This window comes from Mya arenaria, chromosome 6 (assembly GCF_026914265.1).
Source record: "Mya arenaria isolate MELC-2E11 chromosome 6, ASM2691426v1".
Taxonomy (NCBI): domain Eukaryota; kingdom Metazoa; phylum Mollusca; class Bivalvia; order Myida; family Myidae; genus Mya; species Mya arenaria.
In genome coordinates this window covers 41,880,487-41,901,718 of record NC_069127.1, presented here as the reverse complement: position 1 = coordinate 41,901,718, position 21,232 = coordinate 41,880,487, and the positions used below count along the sequence as shown (strand labels likewise).

Genomic DNA, 21,232 nt, shown 5'->3' with positions numbered 1-21,232 from the left:
CTGATACTTCATCAGTAAGTATACCAAATGCTGATGCTGCTCTCACCTTACGCAGTACTTCATTCTTCATAGTCTGACCTAGAGTTTCAAAGATTTCCTGTTGGGCTCCCCTGGATCTATGCCCAAAGTATTTCAAACTGTCTACATCATATACCTTTTCTATATGATTCAGCAATGGAACAAACTGTCTGTTTGCTATGAATGTACTCATCATAAAATAAGCACTACTGAATGCCTGTTCTAGAATTACATTTTGTGTGTCCGACCGTTTGTTTATTTCCTTTTGGAAGTAAGATGCCCTTTGAAGCATTTCACTTTCAAGTGCTGCTGCATGAAGAATGCTCTTGCTGTGGGATTTAATGGCATCTCCTTTCAAACGGACACTTGGGGCAGCTGCAAAAACCTCCTTAAGATTCTGTGGGTGTTTCATATCATGTTTACGACAAGCAAGGCAGAACATTCCTTCGCCTTCAATGTAGCAAAGCCACCAGTGTTCTTTATTCAGCCAACTGTGCTGAAATTTCTTTGGCTTAAGTCTCTGCTGCTCATGTAAATTTACACTAGTGCAGTCTATCTTACTGCACAGGAATACATTGTGTATTGTTTTGGAGGAGTCAAAAAGGTTTTCTATGGCTTCTCTACATTCATCACCAGTCCAAGGTCCACATGAGGGTTTACAAGCTGGTTTGGCATCATTCTCTCTGACAGGACAAGAACCACCTGGTTCTGTGCTGCTGGCAACATCTGTCTGGGTGATAGGTGACTGCCTTTTGACATTGTCTGAAAGAGAAGTTTAAACCCATTAACCTTTTCACCGCCATAGGCAACTTGAATCGACATTGCAAAACAGTGAAGTCCCAGATCAGACGCCGCCTTAGAAGGCGGCGTCTGATCAGGGACTTCACTGTTTTGCAACAAAATTTAGTCCTTATATAGGGTTTTGGAAAAGCCAAAGTTTATTTAATTATTTCTGTTATTTATTTCGTTAAAATATTTGATCCAAAACCAGTTACAACCGACAATTTTAAATTTGGTCCGAAATGGTTAAGGCAATATTAAATTGTACCATGTCATAACTTAAAACAGACACAAGTAATGTTCTGTACTATTTTTTTGTTCCAGGTAGTAGACCGAAAGTGACACAATAAGCTTGAAGCTTCCTTTGTAACAAATAATCTCACAGCAAGAGCATTCTTCATGCAGCAGCACTTGAAAGTGAAATGCTTCAAAGGGTATCTTACTTCCAAAAGGAAATAAACATAATACAAATAATATATAGATATTGTAATTATCATTTGTGTTTCATGTTTTCTTCCATTTCCATCGTGTTATAAAATTAATTAAAAGTAGTGTTTATATCACTATTTAAACCGATACCATATGCAAAACAACCAACATAACTACAAAGAAATTTCATATTATTAAAAGCTTATTTTAAAAACAAAACAATCCAGCAGCTTTAGCCATTCTAGAACGCATTTATAAAGCACAGGTGGAAGGGACATATCTTTGTGTTTTTTTCTCTTAAAACTGATTTCATAATAAAATTAAAATAACAATATATTCTTAGCGGTTTACCATAGAATTTAATTTAGAGATCTATTAAGATATCAGTTTTAAGAGAAAAAAAACACAAAGGTATGTTCCTTCCACCTGTGTTATAAAGTACAAATGCATTTCCGTTGCTTTACATACTTTATTATTAAAGAGATAGTTGTTTATTGGAGCACCTGATACCACACAAATAAACAACCCACTCGCCTTCCTAATCAGTTATGTCTTCCGTGCAGATTTTTTGATGAGGTATTGGAAAGAAGAAATAGTCTGCATGCAGATTAAAACATAAATTATGTACCCAATGATTCTTCAGTTGACTTGGAAGACTTTGTGATCTCGGATGAGCATGTGGGTGTTGATCCGCCACTACCTGCATCATGACTGGATGCATCTGAAATACATCAGGGCAGGCATTATAAATAATGTATGGTTATTGCCAGATAAGCAAAAAGAAAATATATATCTAGTATATTATACGTCTTGGTTTGGTTGTCACCTGTTTTCAACAATGTTTCAGTCACAACAATGTATCTATTTAAACCTTATACTTAATAACCTGAACCCTAACAAAAGCCAATTCATTCTGAAAAAAATGGCACAAGTTCCCCTAGCCTAGGCAGTTTCATTAAAAATTCGAGCATAGGTTCCCCTAGCCTAGGCCGTTTGATTAAAAATTTGAGCATAGGTTCCCCTAGCCGAGGCATTTTTCTTATGGCTATATAACATTATACAATGACTATAAGTGGAGGGGGGATACAAGTTAAAAATCAGGAGAGTTTGGGGCTCCAGAGTTCCATTTATCCTAATGAAACTCTGACCCTCCTGTGCAGAGAAATGTTGCAAAAGAATTGTACTTACCTTGCTGACTTTCATAAAATATCATCGCAGGAACAACGAATAGTTAAAAAACCGAACGATATCAACTTCAACAGTTCACTGAAAATAATATGAACATCATGAACATGCAAAGTCAAAGCACGCTTTCAACATAAATAGTTAAAAAAACCACACGGATCCAAACTGAACATAGTGTAACACTGTAAAGTATGTTCTTACTGGACACACGGGCGAAAAAATCGTCAATCTTTCTCTTTTTCATGTTTGTATTTTTTTCATGTTTGTATCGTCGTCTGTTATCTGCCGCAGTTCCGTATTATGTTACCGAGTTCTCCATTGGGCAAGCGAAACTAGTCAACCAATCAGAAGATACTTTACATACCGGTTCTTAGGTTACAATACATCCGGTACAGTCCTTACAAAAACGAATGAAAATATGAAAAATATCCTCGTCGTCACGATATTTAAAAAAAAAAAAAAAAATCCCCCAAGATTTGAGCCGGCGCAAATCTTGATTGAAACGGTCAATTTGGCCGGCGGCCGGCTCTTAATGACAACCCTGCCAAGAGTTATAGTTTTTTGCATTATGCACACTTTCAACAAACAAAAACCACGAAAGTTAAAGTCCCACAAATATTTATGATTTCACAGTATGAACAATTTTACATTATCATCTATAAATGACTAAAACAGTGTCAATTATTTTTTTAAAACTACCCTGGATGAATTTTGAAATAAAACATAAACAAGGGTTCAGAGCTATTTGTGTAATGCATACAAGGTGCACAAGAATTCCTTCCAAGTATTTTTCAGACAATATTTAGTTGAAGAAAAAGACGAAGTTGTAAGAATACTAAGTTTAATACTATGTTGAAGGGCAGACATTAATATCATTTATTTAAACTTGAAAGGCATTGCTTGACATATATTTTACAGTATGTGCCAGATATTAATATGGGAGATTAATCGGTCTGTAGCCAGTCTATAAATCACTATTTTGGCTTCAAGACAGTGTAAGGCCAGTTCCTATGTAGAGAAAACTGGGGAGTGTGCTTTAGTAGAGCACTCTCAAATTTATGGTAGCAGATTACACTATTTTCCAGGTGTTTCCAATCGTGGACATTATTCATGAAAAGAGTTTTCATAATACTGATCAGTTTTGTACAATTTCACTTAATGGTGTATCATATATGGTCTTAATATTCTATTTGTTCAGAATGTTGGATGTTTGAAAGTCAACGTCACTTTTACATTTAGCAAGTATCTTGTTGCTTATAATCTCTTGATAGTATAGCTGCTGGCACAGTACTTCTACTGTAGTACTACTAGAAATTTCTGATGATTTGTTCTTATTCAGTTACCTCAGTTGGTTAGAGCAATGTGCTAGTTTCTAGTGGTCGTGGGTTTGAGCCCCTCACTGGGCACATTTCCTATATTATTGACCTTAATTGTTGCACAGGTCAGTGGCATGAGTGCCTCTGTTCACCTCAAGGAATGTTAATGGTGGGAGGAGTGTAGGATATTTGGGTAAGAAAAAGCTTCCCAGTTTGCTCAGTTGGTTAAGAGTGCCATGCTACTGTTCGAGCCCCAGGGCAGCTGCTGTTTTTCTCCAAGGTTTACTTTTGGATCTAAGATTTCAATGTTCATAATCGTTGAAAAGCGTGTGCAACATTAAATAATTTGCCATTGAAGAGTGTTCGAAACTATTTCTATCCGAATACTATACCAATTACATTCGTTTTAGCGAAAAATAAAATCTACAAGAAGTTTAAAGAAATTGAGACTTACCCTAAGGTTACCCTTAGTTCTCTGGGATTGTTTCTTGCTACTTGATCCCGGCATGGTGTCATAAGAACTGAAAATATGTTGATGAAAAAGATTTCACAACATGTTCTTTCTTCCGTGTGGCAATCTCGCCTCCAAATGAAGAGCTTATTTTGAGACAAAACGGTCGATGCTACTACCGTAGGTGTTCTAACCTCTTTTGCGTAGTGTCCTCCCCTTTCGCTATCATTTCATTATTAATATATAAATTTCCAAAGACCAAATCATTTCTCAAAACATTTAATTATATTTAAATCGGCAATCGGGCGTGGATATTAAGTAGTTGTTTATTTACCACAGGCCAACTACTAAGGACTGTTATCGAAATGGATGCATATTATTTTCAAAAGCGAAAAATGATAAATGCTATGAGAAACCAATACAAATGGAGTTCTTCGTTGCCTATCGTTGATTGGTCGGTGGCCCAATCCCTGGTTTCTGAGCTCCTGTGCTGCTGTCCTGTGAAGGTGAGTATGCAGCTTTGTGATTTATATCCCCAAAGTTTAAGCCTGACACATTTAACCTTAACTGGGATTTGTTATTGGCCCCTGGCCTGAATTAACGAGGCTGATGTCTAAAATAAAAAGCCCAATGCCGTTTACATGCACACGTTGTGAAATCAAAAGATCTGCGTTTTCGACAGTATGGTTCATTATTTATGTAAAATCGTATTATATATAATTATTTTTTACGAAAAAAAGATTGCCAAAACATAACTAAGCGAGACTCAAAATGTGTTCAAGTTCTTCCAATTAAGCCTTTTTCACCATCTCTGATATAAAACTACATAACAAAATTAGTTCATAATTTCCATTTAAAATATTGACGTTCTTTTGGTCATGAACATGCTACTGGACTTGGACAAACGTGAAAACGTCACGACGTCTTGACGTCACTCTTTGATTTTTTGACGTTGTTACTAACAGAAACCAAACTCAGACAAAGTAGTCAGCACGCCATTGAACAAAAGATATCAAAATGGATATAGAAAAAGATATATTGAGAGATGGGGCGAAGATTCGTGATATAAATGAAGGAGGGGGTGATACCCTTCGAAATATGATAGCGAACCTGGTGGTTTATGTGAAGGAACATCTTGAAGATGCGATCAGCACAGAGACTGAGCCTGATTTTGTGGCAAACGATATCTATCTCAGAGAAAATGAAGGTTTGCTTATTTGAGCCATTGTTTGGAGATACATGTATATATGTTTATACTTACGTTTTCGATAATGAACTTCTGACTACATACAATCTGTGAAATGCCAAATAAAAAAAACGCGAGTGAATTAGAAGAAGTAATTTACTAAAAATGAACTTTATTTATATCATAAACAATTAGTAGATAAACATTTTGCTTAGTTTACTGAACCCTTTATATTGCAGATGGTTCCGCCGAACAAGAGACCGAGCCTTTCCCAGTGTTCCAAGATGGAGCCCTCATCCCAGACTTGGACACCAAAGGCCGGGCCGTTCTCCGGCGCATGATTGAAAACCTAGTACACGGGGTAGCCAGCACACTGGAGCTTCAGACGTACATATGCAACAAGCTGTTCGGAAATAAAACTGGTAAGTAAATAGTACTAATGCTAATTAAATTATTCTGATTTTATGATTCGATTAACAATGTCCTTGTATCAATTTATAACATACAAATCTGCCGACAAATTAACGGAAACCTAAAATTATTTTTGTATCTAGATAAGCTGACCATGGACCACGCCTCTCATGCCAGGGATCAGGTTCCTGTAGTCGTCATAGGTGGACCTGCTGCAACTCGCTGGAAGATTTCTAACCCTCAAGTCAATATGATAACCAATAGCTACTGCTTCCTACAAAATGCCGGCGACGACAAATACAAAATTATCATCAACCTCAATGGGAATACTCATGAACCCCAAAGGAGAAAGTTGAGTAAGATCAAGTTCAGACAACCCGAGAATGTCAATGAAAATACTAAATCCGTCGAAAAGAAGGACAAGAAATCGATACGTTTCCAAGACGACCAGTTATTTTGCTGCAGAGGTGGCCACTCTTTGGCTATGAATGGCAGCAAATCGCTCAGAACCAAAAATGGCACAACGATTGGCACCAAAAGCGACAACTCTGTTGACATCGAGGGTGACAACTCTACGAAGACCAAGACCGATAAGAAACTAACGAAGATGTCACGTGTACGAAGATGGTTCTTAGGACTTTTCTCTTGCATAAGTAAACATAAGAAATAAAATAGCTATTTCCAATATGCAATTAAACTTGCAAAACATTAAAATTTCTTTATGTATTATACCGCAATGATATTTTTGGGGTTTCCTTAATGCCGTTTCTTTTGGGTAAATGTAAAAAGCTTAGTCTAGCATGCGCTCATCAACCAAAGAATCAAGGCTAAATGTGTGATTCCTATCATAAAGTAATTTTTACCCGGTTTTATGCCCACCCGAGAACGTAGTGTTCACCTGAGAACGTACTGTTCACCTGAGAATGTTGTGCTCACCTGAGAAAGTAGTGTTCATCTGAGAATGTAGTGCTCACCTGAAAATGTAGTGCTCACCTGAGAATGTAGTGTTCATCTGAGAAAGTAGTTTTCATCTGAGAATGTACTGCTCACCTGAGAATGTAGTGTTCACTTGAGAATGTAGTGTTCACTTGAGAATGTAGTGCTCACCTGAGAATGTATTGTTAACCTGAGAATGTAGTGCTCAAATGAGAATGTAGTGTTCTCCTGAAAACGAAGTGCTCACCTGAGAATGTAATGCTCATCTGAGAATGTAGTGCTCACCTGAGATCGTAGTGTTCACCTGAGAATGTAATGTTCACCTGAGAATGTAATGTTCACCTGAGAATGTAATGTTCACCTGAGAATGTAATGTTCACCTGAGAATGTAGTGCTCACCTGAGAATGTAGTGCTCACCTGAGATCGTAGTGTTCTCCTGAGAACGTAGTGTTCACCTGAGAATGTAATGTTCACCTGAGAATGTAGTGTTCACCTGAGAAAGTAGTGTTCATCTGAGAATGTAGTGCTCACCTGAGAATGTAGTGTTCACTTGAGAATGTAGTGTTCATTGAGAATGTAGTGCTCACCTGAGAATGTAGTGTTAACCTGAGAATGTAGTGCTCAAATGAGAATGTAGTGTTCTCCTGAAAACGAAGTGCTCACCTGAGAGTGTAATGCTCATCTGAGAATGTAGTGTTCACCTGAGAAGGTAGTGCTCACCTGAGATCGTAGTGTTCACCTGAGAATGTAATGTTCACCTGAGAATGTAATGTTCACCTGAGAATGTAGTGCTCACCAGAGAATGTAGTGCTCACCTGAGAACGTAGTGTTCTCCTGAGAACCTAGTGTTCACCTGAGAAGGTAGTGTTGACCTGAGAACGTAGTGTTCACCTGAGAATGTAGTGTTCACCTGAGAAGGCAGTGTTGAACTGAGGACATAGTGTTCTCCTGAGAACGTAGTGTTCACCTGAGAATGTAGTGCTCAACTGAGAACGTAGTGATCACCTGAGAATGTAGTGCTCACCTGATAATGAAGTGTTCCCTGAGAACGTAGTGCTCACCAGACATAATGTAGTGTTCACCTGAGAAGGCAGTGTGAATGTAGTGTTCACCTGAGAAGGCAGTGTTGAACTGAGGACATAGTGTTCTCCTGAGAACGTAGTGTTCACCTGAGAATGTAGTGCTCAACTGAGAACGTAGTGTTCACCTGAGAATGTAGTGCTCACCTGATAATGAAGTGTTCACCTGAGAACGGAGTGTTCACCCGAGAACGTAGATTTCACCCGAGAACGTATTGTTCACCCGAGAACGTAGTGTTCACCCTAGAACGTAGTGTTCACCCTAGAACGTAGTGTCCAGCTAAGATATGAGGATCGGTTGGTTGTCCGTCCACCCGTCCGTCCATTAACACTTATCTTGTCAACACTAGATAGCATCCACATTTCTGAAGCAGTTCTATTCAAACGGTAATATTGTACATGCAGGAAACCATACACTATTAGTAAAGTTCGAGTGTGTTCAAGATCGGACTATCATTGATAGGCCATGATGTACCCAAATATGTCATCTAAAACCATGTTGTCTCGTTTACCGTCCAGAGGCTACAATTTTCATCTGTGCGTTTTCAATGTTGGTCAAATAACATGTAATGAAATTTATTAAATCTAGGTCACATTTGGACCACGCCATGTCAAAAACTAGGTCACTAGGTAAACATTTTTACATATGTGCACACAATAGAATTTGCAACTTGCTCAGAACTATTGTCTTTGAAAATGTAGACCAAGTTCGAATATGGGTCATGACGGGTCATAATTAAGATCATTTGGTCAAATTGTGAATACAATCTATGGTATCATTTTCAGCTGACCTACACAAAATTACTAAGAATGATTGGTATCTGTATCATTAATAGTGTCCTTGCATGACACCGACTTTGACCTTTACGCCTTGTTTTTTAAGCTGCTTCAACGAAATGTGGATCACTACTGTCCTTGAATCATCCTGACCACGATTACTTTCTCAATTACAAATAAAAAATATTCATAATATTGCAAACAAATTTTGAGATTGTCCTTTGATGACCTTGACCAGACCTTTTGTATACCTTCTAATTTTTGGACCGATAACAATATCAATATATTTTTTATGTCGATTGATAGAAAAACAATCACCCCAGAACAATATCGTCGTTTGCCACTGGACTTGTTAGACTTAGACTTGCCCTGTTATTTTCATTTCTTTATTAAGTTTCACAAAATAGTACATAATAAATTTTAAAATTTCATACATATAGAAAATATCTGTTACACAGGTGGGCGATCTATAGCTTTCGTGGTCCTCTTCTATAAACTCATGCCAGGGGCGTAGCTAGGCCTAAAAAACTTGTAGGCCCGATGGTTCTATGTGAGTTTGGGGACTTTTATATGCACATGACACACACTTAATTATATTTTCAATGAATACAACGCGGCTCAAATAACACCGCGAGCTATAATCCTAAATATTTTCATTTTAAAGACTGCAAAATATGTCTCTTGAGCCGCGTCGCGCGATTTTGGTCCTTCGGACATATATTTGGTATAACAATGTTTAAATGTATTTGAATGAAATGATATTTCAGGAAGAAATTCTGAAAAATTCATGATGATATCACTACAATTGCGTAAGATACGTGTTTTGAAGTGAGACCATGTATTGCGCAATTTGAATACTAAAGTTGACGTAATTCACATTAGGTCGTTACAAAAGCCCATTTTTCGAATGACGTGCAAAATTCACGTTAGTCTGGTTCCCTGCTTACTGATATTTCATACGATAACGATAGTGTTAGGGGAAGGAACTCCAGACTAAATTCACGTATCAATATAAAATAAAGCTTATAAGTAAATTATTTTCTTATCACAGAATCTTTAAGGAACATAAATTAAGATAAAAATAATGAATCAGTTTTGCCTTTTTAATACATTTAGCCGTTGTAAACACATACTATTAATGCAGTCAAAATATGTCGGGACGAAATCCATGGTTGCTATGGAAACTTGGGTAAACCAATGGTCATAAATCATCGAGAAAATGATGCACAAATGAAAAAAATGAAAAAAAGAAAGAAGTCTGGAAGAAATTTATTTACATAGAAAAAAATCATTATTTTTGGCATTTGTAATTAATGATTATTTCATTTGTAATAATTATGTCCGAAGGCCTAAAATCGCGCGACGCGGCTCATTTATTCATGTCCAAAATAAAACTTTCTTTTTACGATTAGGCATTGCGTATATCATGCAGGCTTCTTACGATTAAGCTTTGCTCCATCTAATGCAGGCTACTTGCCAGGTTCCAATACACATTTCACTAATCGTTACATTAATTTATCCGCAATTATCAATGGTTATTTATTTCGCCTTATCAAAAATAAGTCCCATCAACTGAAATCCAGTTAAAAACCTTCGAAAGTTAACGACACATTTGTTGGAATGTGTCGGCTGCAGATCAAACGGTACTATTTGTGACGTCAGTGCACGAGCGGTAATAATATCAAAGGCGCGTGGCTATGGTTTGTATTTAATTCGGTTAGTCGGATACCGTACGATCCCATTTGATTGCCAAGATTTCGCCTAGGCTGGTAAGAAAATACCATACGATCGAAAAAATAATAATCAATAATCGTCGTCTGGGAATCTTATAACAATGACCGAAATGTTTGAATTCACTATTGATATGAATGAAACTTTGATTGTACGAAAATAAGATTAGTAAAATAAATCCATATCCGCGTTTACTTGTTCTATTTTTAACCTACCTCCACTTGAAGGCCTAGTTTAAGGAGCTCACAGTTGACAAGAAAATCGGCGATTTTCCTCATGCAAATTAACAAATTAGTTGATAATTGACTGTTTGGGTAGAACATTATCACAGATCTGTAGAAATTGCTGGATTTGTTTTCTAAAAACCGATCGCGACTTATTAACGAGTATTGTATACAAAAAACACCAGATTTCATGGGCAAAATTGGCGGGAAAATACGGCAGTCGAAGGTGTTTTTCTGTGACTTTTTGTAAATTATGAAACGCTCTGATATAACATAATTGTTATGATTCAACAGGAAATTGCATGATATGGAAACTGTAAAAAAAAAAATCCCGACCGACCGACCGTATTTTTTTTCGCTATGTCACCGGAAACATAGGTATTTTTTTTGGCCTAAGCTTTGTGAAATAGTAATCACATGTTCCATTATTTTGTGAAATTTTATTTGTGAATTCTGTGGTGAAACAAAGTCTGTCTTGTTTAATAAACACAGCATGATAGAATAAACTGGCGAAATGAGTGGCATATATATTTCATATTCTACAAGCAAAACATTCACAGCACATATTTACAAAAGCACACTAGTAATAAAATTATTATTGTAAGAAGACCGCACGATACTCCAATAAGAGTGATAACAACTGTTTCCACTTGTTCTTTCTTGATTTCTAGGGCCGTAAAAACTAACTTATCATCTGTTTTTGGTCTCATATTGTTATTTGCTTTCGCACTTTCAAGTAGCACTGGCACAAGAGTCGTCCAAAATGACGTCGCCGGTTCCCCAAAGCGCGTGCCTAATGACGTCACTGACGTCAGGTTTTTGATAAGCCTCATGTACGGCCGATCGTTACTGTATTGTGGCCAATGGATAGGCCTGTCTTTGTAGGAGATGAAGCGTATGGGCTTGTTAGGGTCCCTGAAAGTATAGCACGACTAACATGAAACCAACGTACACACAGTAGAATAAACATAGTATATCAACTACAGTTTATGGTGTAGTTTGTAAAGCGATATAACAATCGGAATGCCTCGGCCATGCTGTGGTTTCTAATACTGATGTATTCAGTGACTAGTTCGGCAGTCCAATGTGGTATTTTAGCCTAGCCTTGTATGGCAGAGAATATAATATGTACTTTTTGCATATTTTGGTAGCCTAGATATTCTTATGTAAGACTCTATGGTGATTGGTTTATATTCGTTATGGCGTCCAAGATTTACCAGATCGACAATTTACTTAAAAATGTATTTTAATGCTTTGATTCTTGTGCAAAACTATATACTCCTATGATATCAAAATATAAACAAGTACATTCCAATGAAATTCTAATGCAATTCAAACCATATTTCAGCCACCATGGCGTTCAAAGTGGCCGCCAAAACAAACAAAAATGACAAATACGTTAGGTTTCGTCGCAAACATGGCAAATACTGTTATTTACATTCGATAGTTATTTCTTTTCATAGTGTATTGGTACAATAAATATTGCAAATAACATAATTCAAGATGGCCATCAAGTTAAACGAAAATAACCTTAGAGTAAATAACGCGTGCACAATCATTCTGTTTTTGCATTGAAAACCATGCCAGTTTTTATCGAAAGACGCAATATATATTATGTGATATTAAGAGCTTTTAAGCACCTTCGTCAGACCTGGTAGTAGCTATGGCAAAGCAAATGACACATTCGGAACACCTCGGCCATTTTTCATCGAAATCAACCTTGGATGAATAAGGGCGGCTTACAATATCAGAAATATTTACATTTTACTACGCTGCAAGTAGATCCCGTAGCAATTTCAATTTAGCTGTTATACTTAATTACCTTACTCTTAAGAATCTTAAATATTTTAGCAATATTTGGTACAACCTACCAAGTCGTTGTATAAAAGGTATATTGGGTAACCTACCAAGTCGTTGTATAAAAGGTATATTGGGTAACCTACCAAGTCGTTGTATAAAAGGTATATCGGGTACCCTACCATGTCCTTGTATAAAAGGTATATCGGGTACCCTACCATGTCCTTGTATAAAAGGTATATCGGGTACCCTACCATGTCCTTGTATAAAAGGTATATCGGGTAACCTACCAAGTCCTTGTATAAAAGGTATATCGGGTAACCTACCATGTCCTTTTATAAAAGGTATATCGGGTAACCTACCATGTCCTTGTATAAAAGGTATATTGGGTAACCTACCATGTCCTTTTATAAAAGGTATATCGGGTAACCTACCATGTCCTTGTATAAAAGGTATATCGGGTACCCTACCATGTCCTTGTATAAAAGGTATATCGGGTACCCTACCATGTCCTTGTATAAAAGGTATATTGGGTAACCTACCATGTCCTTTTATAAAAGGTATATCGGGTAACCTACCATGTCCTTGTATAAAAGGTATATCGGGTACCCTACCATGCCCTTGTATAAAAGGTATATCGGGTACCCTACCATGTCCTTGTATAAAAGGTATATCGGGTACCCTACCATGTCCTTGTATAAAAGGTATATCGGGTACCCTACCATGTCCTTGTATAAAAGGTATATCGGGTACCCTACCATGTCCTTTTATAAAAGGTATATCGGGTACCCTACCATGTCCTTGTATAAAAGGTATATTGGGTAACCTACCAAGTCCTTTTATAAAAGGTATATCGGGTACCCTACCATGCCCTTGTATAAAAGGTATATCGGGTAACCTACCATGTCCTTGTATAAAAGGTATATCGGGTACCCTACCATGTCCTTGTATAAAAGGTATATCGGGTACCCTACCATGTCCTTGTATAAAAGGTATATCGGGTACCCTGCCATGTCCTTGTATAAAAGGTATATCGGGTACCCTACCATGCCCTTGTATAAAAGGTATATCGGGTACCCTGCCATGTCCTTGTATAAAAGGTATATCGGGTACCCTACCATGCCCTTGTATAAAAGGTATATCGGGTACCCTGCCATGTCCTTGTATAAAAGGTATATCGGGTACCCTACCATGTCCTTGTATAAAAGGTATATCGGGTACCCTACCATGTCCTTGTATAAAAGGTATATCGGGTACCCTACCATGCCCTTGTATAAAAGGTATATCGGGTACCCTACCATGTCCTTGTATAAAAGGTATATCGGGTACCCTACCATGTCCTTGTATAAAAGGTATATCGGGTACCCTACCATGTCCTTGTATAAAAGGTATATCGGGTACCCTACCATGTCCTTGTATAAAAGGTATATCGGGTACCCTACCATGTCCTTGTATAAAAGGTATATCGGGTACCCTGCCATGTCCTTGTATAAAAGGTATATCGGGTAACCTACCATGTCCTTGTATAAAAGGTATATCGGGTACCCTACCATGTCCTTGTATAAAAGGTATATCGGGTACCCTACCATGTCCTTGTATAAAAGGTATATCGGGTACCCTACCATGTCCTTGTATAAAAGGTATATCGGGTACCCTACCATGTCCTTTTATGAAAGGTATATTTTATAACTTAACATGTTGTTTTTAAAAGGTGTTTTGGTAAAAATAACATATTGCCTTTAAAAGGTATATCGGGTAACTTTACATTTTGTTGAATAAAAAGTTCTTTACGTTTAATAGTTTTATATTGTTTGTTTTATAACTGTTTTCGATCAAACTTGAATGTTATGAAATTGAAACAAAAAAACTACAACATTTTATCTGAATAATAAATTTGCCGTTTTCACGACGGAAAACTATTACAAGGCTGGTTCAATGAGATGTGCATGGAGTTGTTAAAAATCTTACCATATTGCTATATACACGTTTGCTAAGTTACTGAATAACCTACCCCGTTGCTGCGAAGTTCGATATCCAAATCATCATATTCTCCGACAACTCGTAGTCAGTGGCCGTGAGCTCTTCCTCCTTCACGCCGGTCAACTCTATCATGGACTTCTGGTATCCGAATATCGGAAGTAGCTCCGAGCCATGCGCCGCACCATACACCCTCGTCTGATCCGCACGGAGGTATGAGGGCAGGAACGAGAACTCGTACACATAAGTGGATGAGTTATAGTTCGTGTAGGAGTGGGCGTCCGCCATTGTTACCACTGGTATAACAAAGTTGGCGTCTGTTGCCAGTCTGACTAGATTGTTTTGAACATTGCGTACGTTCTCAGGGTCGGTCCAGTTCGTGTATTGGAACATGACTGAGTACTTGAGGTTGCTTCTGGTGAAGTTATCTATTGACCTGTTTATAAAAAGTTCGTGATTTTTGTACACGATCTTTAAAATATCAGGAATTATTATGTGTTCAAATTCATCAGCTTTTATGGATCCGAAATTCCAACCCGATTCGCCAAATTCCTCGGCAAGCAATTCCAGCAAGGACTGACTCCCATCGCTTTCAGTTACACCGATACTAACATCTAGGGAACGAAAGAAACTAAACGAGTCATTCAAAGTGATATTGTCCTTCCCCGTTTTTATAATTCTCAAAGGATGGTCTACCAGGAAGTCACCGTCAGTTGTTGGTCCGATGTTTGAAAATTTCTCCTGAACTTGTAATATTTCCGTCACCTTTTTGTCCTTGATACATTCAACTAATGGTTGATCACTAAATGTAAAATTGCGCGCATCATCAAAGCACCCCAATTCCTTCGCGATTTCCCTGACATTTGGACCATGAAGAGCCCATGGACTTGTGGCGGAACCACTCATAGCAATGACCCTTTGAAAGAGTCCGCGGTTGCCCGGATATAGGGCTTGAAACATGGCGCTTGCCGCACCCGCCTCATGACCCATCAGCGTGATCTTTTTAACGTCTCCTCCGAAAGATGCTATGTTGTATCTGCAATGAAAATGTCATTTTTATAAAAATAAAAAAAATACTACGTTTGGATTGGTGGGTTTTATTCACACGAACAAGATGAGCTATTGACTAAGATAATAATAAATTAAGCCTTCTAGCTTTTTAAGTATTCATGCCTTTCTTTCGTTTTGCATTGGAATATTTAAACAATGCGGAAGAAAAACATAACTTTTTAAACAAGAAACTCGTTTTGAGGTAGGAATTTACTGAAATGCAATAAAAAATCTCGAAAATAAACTCGCACTCGCTTCTAACTAAATCGTGCGAGTTCAGTTTGTGGTCACCAAACCGGACCAGTGTTTTTTCTGGTTTCCCCGGTCTACCCACTCAAAACAATACATGCGGTACTCTTGGGCAAATTTGGGCCTTCGCGAGTAACTTCGCGTAAGTTATAATAACATTTTCCTTACGTAATAGTTAGATGACACGAAGTAAGATCTAAATTAATAAGAATGGCAGGAGAGAGCGTAGCGAATAAGCCTCTTCTTAATTATCAAAATAATGTAGGTTGTTTTCTAATCCGTGAAACTCATTAACTACAGTTTAAACTAACTTAACAACTGACCTGATCCATCGGATTGCTAGCTGTTGGTCCCACAGTCCATAGTTTCCTCTCGCATACTCATTATCGCTGTTTAAAAACCCAAGTATTCCCAATCGGTAGTTTACCGTTACGAATATTAGGTCACCAGCAACGGCCAGTATCTCTGGTGAAACGACGTTGGAAGCCCCCGTTTTGAAACTCCCGCCGTGGAAATAAATAACAACAGGAAATTTCCTTTTTGGATTTATGGTGCTCTCTATGGGAGCATAAATGTTGAGAAAGAGGCAGTCTTCGCTCGTTAAATATTTCAGATTTTTGTATCCATTTTGTACGCACGATGGTTTGAATTCGGATGCATTGTACGGCCGCACAAACCTCTCCCGTAGCTTTAATTTCAAAAACCTTGTTTCACTACTGGAAGTTTCAGAATATGGTATTCCAAGGTACTTTATATACTTTAAACTTTGTCCTTTGAATGTAAGTTCATTTATAGAACCAATGATAGTTCCTACGTCCGTGTAAGTATTGTAAGTTATTCCATGTAAAAACCTCATATTTAAGCACAATAAAACAAAGAAAGTTACAAATGTTAAAGTCAATACCATGTTTGATAATATTTTGAACGTTGTATCTAAATGATGTTGAGGGTACTGATTTAAGATATACAAGATACGCATGTAAATGGATGATGACAAGTCGTGAACAGATCAATTAGGAGGTAATTGGCAATCAGCCCCCTAAGGGTGGAGCGGGACTCACAACATGTGAGAAATAAGTACGTAAATAACTTGTTTCTAAGCTTGAATCACCTTTACGGTATGACAAACGCGAATGTTACTAATATTACGTCATATTTTGAACATTTGCAACGGTGTTTTTGTAAAATAGTATGTGTATGACATATCTTGTAATTATTGTAATTATTTGTTATCAAGATGATATAACCTATACAAGTTAATAAATTAATTACGTAGTATACGTAGACTACTATAAATACAAACATGTACATTGTTAATGTATAAAATATGCCTTTATAAAGTTAACGTTCACATGATATACTCGCATGTAGCATAATGAGAAAATGCTACCAGAGAAACCATCAAAAACCCAGTAATTACAACTGAACATGTGTTTTAATCATGGGATGGTGCAAGGAATTGACGTTATAGGGAGTAAAACTTGGATTTTTTCCATGAGGGACCGAAATGATATAGGCCATTAACGACATTTTGGCTAATTCTAGCATTACATCGTGCTTGCTGATGTATTCTACAGGTCTCCGACCACTGTATCCCCAAATAGTTACTGTGTTAAGGAGTGCAAACTTATTTGGACGCTCGCCCATGCCAGAGGAGCCAAAATCATAGGCTGTGAATGTGGTATGCGGTAAAGGGTAGGGGTGTATGGGCTATTTTCAGTCTAACTTGTGTATTTACAATTAATATTATATACATGTTTTTTTACATATCGACAAGAAACGGTTATGCCTACAATGTTACAACCCCCTTTCAAACAATACGAATAATTATCTGTACATATTAGCTATGCGTGACTGTATTTATCTCTCGCTCCTTTTATTGGCATTAAAACCATATTACGGAAGCTGATTCGCCTTATCATCCCTCAATATTTTACCAATGAATTATGAATGTATAGATGCGTTAATGTTGTCAAATAGATGTGACACTGATAAAAAAGCATTTAATAAAAGTGCTATTCGAAGTCACGTGACATAACCACAGGCATATTTCTAGTATCTTAATATTAAATTTTAATTAAAGAAATCGATTAAATTACCCCCAAGGCGTTTGAAATATTCATGTTCACTTATTTTTCTTTGCATGTTTGACTTATTCTAAAATATTCTTCTATTCGTTTTATTTCTGTGCCATTAATGAGCATTCAAGAAAACGAAAGATGTTTTTTTATTAAATTCTTTATAAAATATGTTAACATTTCATCTTATTATTAAGATAAGTAAGATGTTCTTGGACTTTGCTTAAGGGCAGCCATACGTTAAATTTGTCATAGCGTAAGTGAAAATATGACATCATTAAAACTTACCTGGATTTCTTTCTGTGTTTATGGGTAAACTCTTGACATAGCTGGCAATACGATGCTGAAACGGTGAGTACAGGACTTCTGAAAAATATACAGAAAACACATTACATGATCTCTCTCATAGACGTCATCTTGAAGACATTGTTACTAAAAATCTGTACACATTTATTCAATAAAGCTGCACTCTTCACAATTGAGATCTGTTCTTTAGTGAGTTATCTTATATGACTGAATTGAATGCATTGATGCCAAAATCAGCCGATTCTGAGACAGAAAAAAAAGAAGTAAATACTGATACTCTGTGATAGTGCAGCTATTATTTTTAAACTATCCTTGACAGATGCTGATATCTTTTGATATGCTTCTTATATTTTTAACCCAATATACACATAGGGCCTTTTTCCTCTCATCCCTGATTCCAGAGTTCGCAAACGTTCTGCGAGATAGCATTTACAACACAAGCACTTTTGCAACACGTTCTCACTTTCATCACGAGATACTTCGACTGAACACATTTTCCTCTTTATTTTCTAGATCAATATCCCTATCCGGGATTGCGAAGAAGATTTTCCGGCTATGTTGGTATACTTGGTGGATTTTCATGACAGGTCTGGTTGCCATGGAATTCATTGTCCCAAAAATGACAGTGGTCGTCGACCAAATTCCGGTAAAGTTCTTCATATAAATGTAGTTTCTTTTACCAATTAAAGTAATACAAATTTTCACGAACCTAAACGCCATGATATATAGGTACGTGAATATATTAATCCCTTATCATTGCGCATGTTCAAATTGCCAGTGAGCCTACAAGAATGTCAAACAAATATCTGAACATTTTCCATTCTCGTAGCATTCAGTCAACAAAAGAAATATCATAGAAACGAATTGCCTTCAACTAGCTAACGAACTTCAGCGAATACGTTATATATTTCCTTTTTGGACGTGTTCGCTGAAGAGAACGCTGTATCCAAACCTAGTAATGGCTATATCCAAACCCAACCAGAATGTGTGACATTTTTATGTCACGCTGTTATTTCTCGTGTATGCATTATACAGACAAAATAACTATATTATCAGGTAAATGAAGCATTATGTAGTTCACAAACACCATTTCAAAACCAAAAATCGCTTAATAGATAGGTGTTTTACCTTCATGATAGTACGATTATAAACATTCCTTAATTTGGTCATTGTTGTGTTCAAATTTAACCACGCGATAACAAGATTTTCAGAAAATACCCACGTGACCTACATTTTCCCTCACAAATGTAAGGTTATTTTGCTGTTATTTTTCTATTTTAAATGATTAGGAGTCTTACAGATAGTTCTTTAACATTTATTTTCAATCTAACTGCAGTTGCTTTCAACTAAATTAACAATGTGAAACCAATGTAATTAGAATGAAATGTCGTCATCACGGTCATGTGCTTGCCGAGTCATTTAACTGAATCATCGTAGTCAGTTGATTCTGGTTGACTTTTGTATGGGGGTTACGCAGTAACTTGATCGTGTAGAAAAATCAAAAAAAATATCTACATTAAAGTTATGGAGGCCAGACCTAGCCGTCAACTTAAGTCAATACCCTAAAATTTAGTTTGAAACCTAATATCTTAAATAAATAAATTTAATTATCTAATATTCAACCTATTACATCTCCCCTCCCCCGTTTTGGCACAGCTGAACCAACATTTGAACGAAAACAAAACATTTATCAAATATTATCAAACATATTCGTTGTATATCATTCGGAGCTCCTCGGCCATTTTATCGAAACCTCGGATGTATGCAGGTACATCAGTTGAAGTAGTTCGTAAAATTTTGAATTATATCATTAATTAAATGTAGTGTTTTAGAGTTGTATTTATTGATCTAAGTTTAAATTTATTGCCATTGAATTGTATTATTGCAAACATAATTAAGAATCCCAAGAGTAATGTCACAAAGTTTAACTTCTCATAAAATTACTACGCGATCTACTTGCAGCGGACTTAAACGTACCACTTTTTGAGTATGTAAACCGTCCAAATACATCCGAGGTTGTTTTTGAAAAAAATGGCCAAGGAGTTCCGAATGACAATATATATATATGAAGCACACAACAGTTCCAATGGAATCATTTTAAGCAATTTATACAAAACGTTTGTTAAACGTGCATGTACTGTTCGTGAATGATGTTTTAACATAATGACATCATAATTAAGCAGCATTGCAACACATTTTCGATACGACCTGGATAAATTTATTCAAATCCATTACTAATTATTAATGTTATGCAATCCATATGGAAGAATAACCTGTTTGGCTAATGGCGCACTTGGTTTTAAGATGAGAAATAGGCTGTATAAAAACCATACCGATAAACGGGCGTTATGACACGCGACGCGGAAATCTTTATTTATTTTTGTAATATAGACATGAATGCAAGAAAAAAAATCTTGTTTAATCATTAGATTCTAATGGGAAGTATTTGAATTTTCTTAACATATGTACGAGATGTTTTAATGCTTTAATTTTTGATATTTTGCATGGCTTCTTGGATGATTTGTAAATAAATCTTCTTTCTTGAAATTTTGAATCTTAAATCTTAAAGTATTTTTCATTGCAACGAAAAGGTAGCAGATAGATGCTTGTTTCATTTTTATCTTTTATAATAACAATAATTTTACGTTAAAAATAACACATATTTGCATTTTAACATGATTAATTTCGATGTAGCTGAAATTTAGCTGAACAAGTATTTAATTTCTTGCTTTTTTTTTTACGGCCACCGGCCCATAAAATGAAACACACATACATCAATGGCATGTACAAGTGTTACAATACACTCATAACTCTCTTAACAATATTTTGCAGTTGTATACAGATGTTTTACGTCTACTTAAATATTTACGGTTAAACTCCTTTTAGCCGTTATCAAGTTTACTGACCGTTCCAAGGCGCTACCTAACAATCCTTGATACAAACCTAGTTTTTATATAGTTTATACGCACTGTGTTGTTTGAGGAGTTTGGTGCTGTTTTTCCATGTTGTTTGTGATTTTGTTTTTGTTTTTAGCGTTTATCCTGTTTATGTTAAATCTGTTGGCTACTGTTTCTGAAGTTGTTCATATAAATATTGATGAGTGTATTTCTTTCATACTATGAAACTGACGTTCATTGATTAAAAAGATGAAAGAAACTAATTTTCTTTATAACTTTATTGGCAGGTCCATGAGCCGATAGAGAGATTCTTCCATGCAAGACGAGCTGATTTCAACCAAACGTTCATGTCTT

At 36.5% G+C, this 21,232-nt stretch overlaps 2 protein-coding genes across 2 annotated transcripts in view; both read right to left on the bottom strand.

The window, feature by feature from the left end:
• The window catches only part of LOC128238346 (E3 ubiquitin-protein ligase listerin-like), a 34,633-nt gene extending 30,315 nt beyond the window's left edge, over positions 1 to 4,318 (bottom strand). Inside the window, exon 1 of the mRNA XM_052954178.1 lies at positions 4,183 to 4,318. Within this exon, the coding sequence (XP_052810138.1) occupies positions 4,183 to 4,236 (54 nt within the window). The 5' untranslated portion in view covers positions 4,237 to 4,318. The remainder of the gene's footprint in view (positions 1 to 4,182) is intronic.
• Positions 4,319 to 6,841: 2,523 nt separating this feature from the next.
• Positions 6,842 to 18,475, bottom strand: LOC128237804 (neuroligin-4, Y-linked-like). Its single transcript, XM_052953389.1, has 9 exons — positions 18,445 to 18,475; positions 17,964 to 18,041; positions 15,921 to 16,155; positions 14,333 to 15,334; positions 11,212 to 11,439; positions 7,738 to 7,863; positions 7,529 to 7,585; positions 7,245 to 7,319; positions 6,842 to 6,902 (listed from the first exon to the last, which is right to left on the bottom strand). Exons 1-9 carry the CDS (start codon positions 18,473 to 18,475, stop codon positions 6,842 to 6,844), a joined length of 1,893 nt encoding a protein of 630 aa, XP_052809349.1.
• Between the last annotated feature and the right edge of the window lie 2,757 nt (positions 18,476 to 21,232).